Here is a 5362-nt window from a genome sequence, read left to right on the forward strand (position 1 = left end):
AGAAATCAATCTGATGTTATATAGATCTGTAGAGACGGTACCACTTGCACAGTGTCAGCCGCACACACCATAGACCACTACATGCAATGAAGAATGAATTGTCTCCTTCACATCCGATGAATTTTATCATGATCCTCAAATGATTTCAGATTTTCCAAGTTATCCCACCACTTGTAGAGAAAAGTGTCTGCAATCAGCTGGAACCACGGCGTAACCTTGACTTCTCCTCGCTTAGCCTTTTCTAACAATTGCGTCAGCTCCTCCTTGGATACGTAGCAGTGGCTTTGAATCTCATTGACGTCTGGATCTAGAGTGACATTCTTCTGTACAAACAGGATGTAATCTATTTCATGCTCTCCCCAGATCCCATCTGACTGAGCTTTATAGTGAATTCTCGTTAGGTATCTCAGTTCATCTGGAGTCACCTGTAAATTGTAATTGTTTTATAGGATTAAGCATTATATAAGACAAAGTAAGAAACATTATATATTAAAAAAACAGAAGTAAAAGGGTTATTCAATACAGTTACTGCAGCAAACAAGTACTCTTTAAAGTAATGCAAACCCAGTGACAAATCTATAATAAGCATTAACATGATTTCAGAAGTCATTTTCAATATCTTCAGCTTTGTATAAATGGGGACAGAACAGCAGCTGAGGTCAGTAATGACATTCTTAAAGCACAGTTGACCTTCTGAAAAAATGAAATACATGCACACTAATAAACAAATTGCATTATTTTATTGCTGGGGCACTAGCCAGGCTCCTGCAGACTCTTCCCCCTAACCCCCAGATCTTTATGGAGGTACAGAATGACCATTATGGGGCTGGAGGAAGTATTCAATAGACTACAAATGTGGTAACCGCACTGCACTTGTAGTCCCTTGAGCTCTATAGGTGCCTCTAGTGCGGTATCAGATGGGACTTGTCTTCCATTCACAGGCTCAATGATATAGTTAGTGATGTGCCAAAGTACAAAAGACCACCATTACTCTATATGGTAGTTCCCAGCTTCTATGATCACAGTTTACAGGCCTGACAGCAAAGTGCTGAGATTTATGGGCATCAAAAAGTAACTCTGACCTGACAATAAACGTACAAAGTAATGCAGATACTGTTGTAATCAGCTCATTCCTGGAATGCTTTATGACCACATACACTATATTAGAGCTTGCCGTTCACACACTCCTTAGACCAGTTATCACTACAGTGGTAATAAGAGTCATCTCCCTTCCATGCAAGTTTACCAAGTACCCCTGATTAGGTGGGTGCTTGAGTAACTGCAGATGGTGCCACATGAATCCACATTAATATATGTCACCTGCACGCCAAAGAACTTCACCCAATAACACTTTTATTGATGTTAAAACCGTGTCTAGCAAAAAGCCACATTACTAGACCACACCGCGTCCCTTCACCAGGCATAGTATGACACATTGTTTAAACCTGTATTATGTCCAGAAACCGCAATGTAAAAGTCTCTATATTGAAGATAAATGATCCTTGCATTTGTGTTTTCCTCCTTCCACCATCAACCTGGCCAGGAACATGTTAAAATAGCTACTGCCAAGCTGTTACTTTGAGGATCAATATAATGGGATGACTTCATTGGGAATAATATCACCTGCTGTATCTAACAGTAAAAGCTGACTTTGTGCCTAGTATGGTAACTCTCCGAAATGCTTTTACCTGCTCAGTTGGTATGCCAAGTTCTGCCTGTAGACGCCTTTGTGCTGCTCGCCGGACCCCAATAGCATCTTGTTCTTCTGTTTCCAGGGGGGTGTTGAGGGGATGGCTGCAGCAGGTGTTTGTGAAGCAACCTGGGGAGGTCAGAAAATGACAAACAGGAACGAGGTTTATCACAAACACAAGATCAATATATACAGCACATACGCAAAGTATGACAAAAGATTTTATGCTCGTTCCCAACATCACAAGACTTTGCCTAGAGATGGGCTTTAAGTCGCTACACTCTGCAGATAAAAAGTCCTCTACCAGATGCAATGTGCAGAGGAAACAGCAATCTATGTTCTCCTTTACAGCTAGAACTGTCATTGACAGTTATGTGTCCCCATTAATGATGTGAATATAAATCAGCATAGTTTCTGATCATGTGAGCTATGACGGTGATCACATGGTTTTGTTCATAAACAAAGCCTCAAAGACAGATTTCACAGTAGTTTTTCCAGGTGCATTTCATGTGCATCTAGGGATATATTCTTTTCTTAAATTCTTATACGCTTTTTGATCAATGTTTTAGCCCTTAACCACCTCCTGGCCAGCCGTTGTGAAAAGGCGGCCGGCCGGGAGCTTCCTGGATGTAAGAGGCCGTCTAAAGACGGGCGAGCAGGAAACTGACAAAATGTAAAAAACAGGCAGCAATGGCTGTTTACATTCAAGCGATCCGCCAGCTACAGAGCCGGCGGATAGCTTTTATAATGTCCTGATCTGTGCGGGTCCCAAACTCCGCTGTGCCCAGTGCGCCCCCAGGACCAGCATGGTGGCTCTGTGACGGGATCAGAGGGAGATCGTTACATGAACTCCCTCCATTCCCTCTCCAGTGTCAGAATGCAGAAGTGATGTATATTACATCACTTCCGCATTCTTGTGTCGCTCTCCAGCTTCAGATGCTGGAGAGAAGCTGATGAAGCAGATCTCTTCTTCATCAGCTTCTTTGGGGGGGTCTTTGCTGCAAGCACTATTTTGATCGGACAGCAGGCATAATGTGCCTTGCGATCCTGTGCGGCCGATAACATTGCGGCCGGAGGGTGTGGCTACGGTGCCATTCACTTCAATAACCGTCACACCCCTTCCTGCCCCACAAAAAAGTGGGCCGGCCGCAATGTGAGGCAGTGCATTCTGGGCAGAATCGGGCCGGAATGCACTGTGCCTGGTGTGAACAAGGTAAAAAGGAGCCAGCCATTGAATTCTCAGCACATTGGAGCTAGCAGCCCATCAGCTAGCCTCTGATCTCTGTCAGAATACAATGCAAACAGCGAGGGGTTCGGCCATCAATGCTCATAAGTGTTGATGAAGGAATCTGCTCTATTTTTTCATTCAACCCGCAAGTTGAACAAAAAATAGAAACGTGTATACCCAACTTTATGGTCAATTAGGCCAATGCATACAGACTAAATTTGGATTGGACTTTTAGGTAACAATGCCCTCTGATCAATAGGGTTCAGTTTCGGTATGCTTCTTGTAACAAATCCATTTCCAACATCTTTGGACTGTGAAACGGAGGTAAGCACACATAATTTCACCTAACTCGCTGCCATCTGGGAGTTTATAATAAGTCAGATTTCTTCTTTAACCGCAATGCACATCTCCCTGAAATTCAGTGTATTTGTCATGCTAACAGACAAATCATATACCGGAAACTGAACATGCAGCAAAGCGAAAGAACTGCCACTACCACTGATTCAGTGGTAACATTTTGATTACAGGTCATAACTGTACAAAATGTGAACTGAAACAGGACTGCATATACAGAAAGACCATCGTTAACCTGTATGGCACACCCAGCTCAATATAGCACTGCAATGCCCCAACAATCTGTTGTGGTACACCACACTTCACCATAGGTGGGGATAGGGGCCAACACGTCCTGACAAACATTTTATAATGCACCAAACTGGCTACCAACCACAAGTGCGGTGAAGCTAAAGTATAAAACATGTCTGCGTTCATAGTCCCCCTGACTGCCCCATCTTCTAACACCCAAAAGGTGTACATCCTAAAGCCCATATTGCATTGTGCTGTGCAAGCTCCCACTAAGTGGAATTCCCAGTATGCAGGCCAAGGTCAGAGTTTACTTTCATACTTCTAGTGATACAGACCTGGAAAGGTGATTTTGGCATCTGACCTCTGCTGTAACAGTAGTTTATTTTCTGTATTGAATAGGAAAACACTAAAAGCTCTGTGCAGCAAACCTGTAAGAAAGAAGAATGACCGATCACAGAATGTTTTAAAGTAACAATACACTATCAAAAAGGTAAATGTCACATTCAGCATTCTTGCACCCCGAGCTCAATTCTACCGAATGTTACTTGTACCTTCCACGTAGTAGCATAACCACCTCTATGCACGTGACGCTGACAGAGCCCTATAACATCTAAATGGCTGGGAAAAGATGCAACACCACAGGGGCACCCGCAAGATCCTTCCTCTTTATTATTTTGAGATTGATTGCCTCTGAAGGCCATTATCTGAGAAGCCCAAAATGCTAAAATTCTCCAATATAAAAAGCAACCAGCTTCCGCGTCACTGGCTCCAGCCTCAAGTAGTAAAATATATCACCAGCACACCATGGTCGAATCTTCAGAAAGTGATCCTTTTATTGATGCACACCCATCTTGTCACATTGCAACGTTTCAGTGCCACTCGGGGTCACTTCCTAGGCATGAGGTACTGGCTCCAGCCGGCCCCCTCCTGCACCTTTCTACTGGTGGTGTTTGGGGCTTTCTAGATACTCAAACAGAAATGTGATGCAACAGGCAGGCACATGGAAATGCCAGTCACAACATGGAAGTATTAGTTTAACAGCTATTGCTCCAGATCAATGTCTTCAAGTTGCTTTTTACATTTCTTTTAACTTGACGGTGGCCAAGTCCTGAGTTCCCAACTGATGATGATGTCCGCTCCCCCCTGCAATTCATTTATTTCATACTAAGGTGGCGGGGGAAGAGACGGGTAATCTAGCTCATCAGCAGATAACACAAGTCAATGGATGTTTCCTCATTTTGGCTTGAACCAGACACTGCTTATAAATATATATAGCTACAGGAAATGAGGTTTAGTCTTTACAATCTTACCTTTGTCAATGTTAACATTAAGATGGCAGTTCTTCTTGGTATCACCTCCAATCTTCTTGTCATTCTCATCTAGTAGAATACACATCTCGGCCAGCAGTTGGACCTGCTTCTCATCCAGGGAGTCTGTGTCTACCTCAGGCATGGCTGCTAGATGTCTTCTAATACTGGAAAACATGAGGATACAATTGTACTTGGAAACAATAAAGACTGGGTACTAGTACCCAATCAGATCGGACAAGGACTATACATTACAGAGTAAGCACTGCTAGTTATAATTGATAATGCATGTCGAGAGGATTTGGATCAGATTTTTGCTCAAGATTTACATTTCCTAATTATTATATACAAGTGCATATTTTTGATAGATACATTGGCTGCTAGGTTCCTTCACACACATTTGACCAATGCTAGGAGCAATGCTGGGGGAGAGCAACAGGGATCCAAGGAGAAGCTGAAGCCTGTGCCGCCCCTCTTCTCCCTGCCAAGCTGCAGCTGCGTTGGCCGCCTGGTGCCCCTGTTGCCCTGTGCTTGCCATGGCAACAGGGGTTA

At 43.4% G+C, this 5362-nt stretch overlaps 1 protein-coding gene across 1 annotated transcript; it reads right to left on the reverse strand.

Annotated features, from left to right (window-relative positions):
- LOC108785151 (isopentenyl-diphosphate Delta-isomerase 1-like) lies at positions 1–4988 on the reverse strand. The gene is made up of 4 exons (XM_018554176.1): positions 4814–4988; positions 3839–3931; positions 1689–1819; positions 1–425 (listed from the first exon to the last, which is right to left on the reverse strand). The coding sequence occupies exons 1-4, from the start codon at positions 4986–4988 to the stop codon at positions 108–110; spliced, it is 717 nt and encodes a 238-aa protein (XP_018409678.1). The 3' UTR covers positions 1–107.
- Positions 4989–5362: the final 374 nt, after the last annotated feature.

Source organism: Nanorana parkeri, unplaced genomic scaffold, assembly GCF_000935625.1.
Source record: "Nanorana parkeri isolate BGI_ZX_2015 unplaced genomic scaffold, ASM93562v1 scaffold145, whole genome shotgun sequence".
NCBI lineage: Eukaryota > Metazoa > Chordata > Amphibia > Anura > Dicroglossidae > Nanorana > Nanorana parkeri.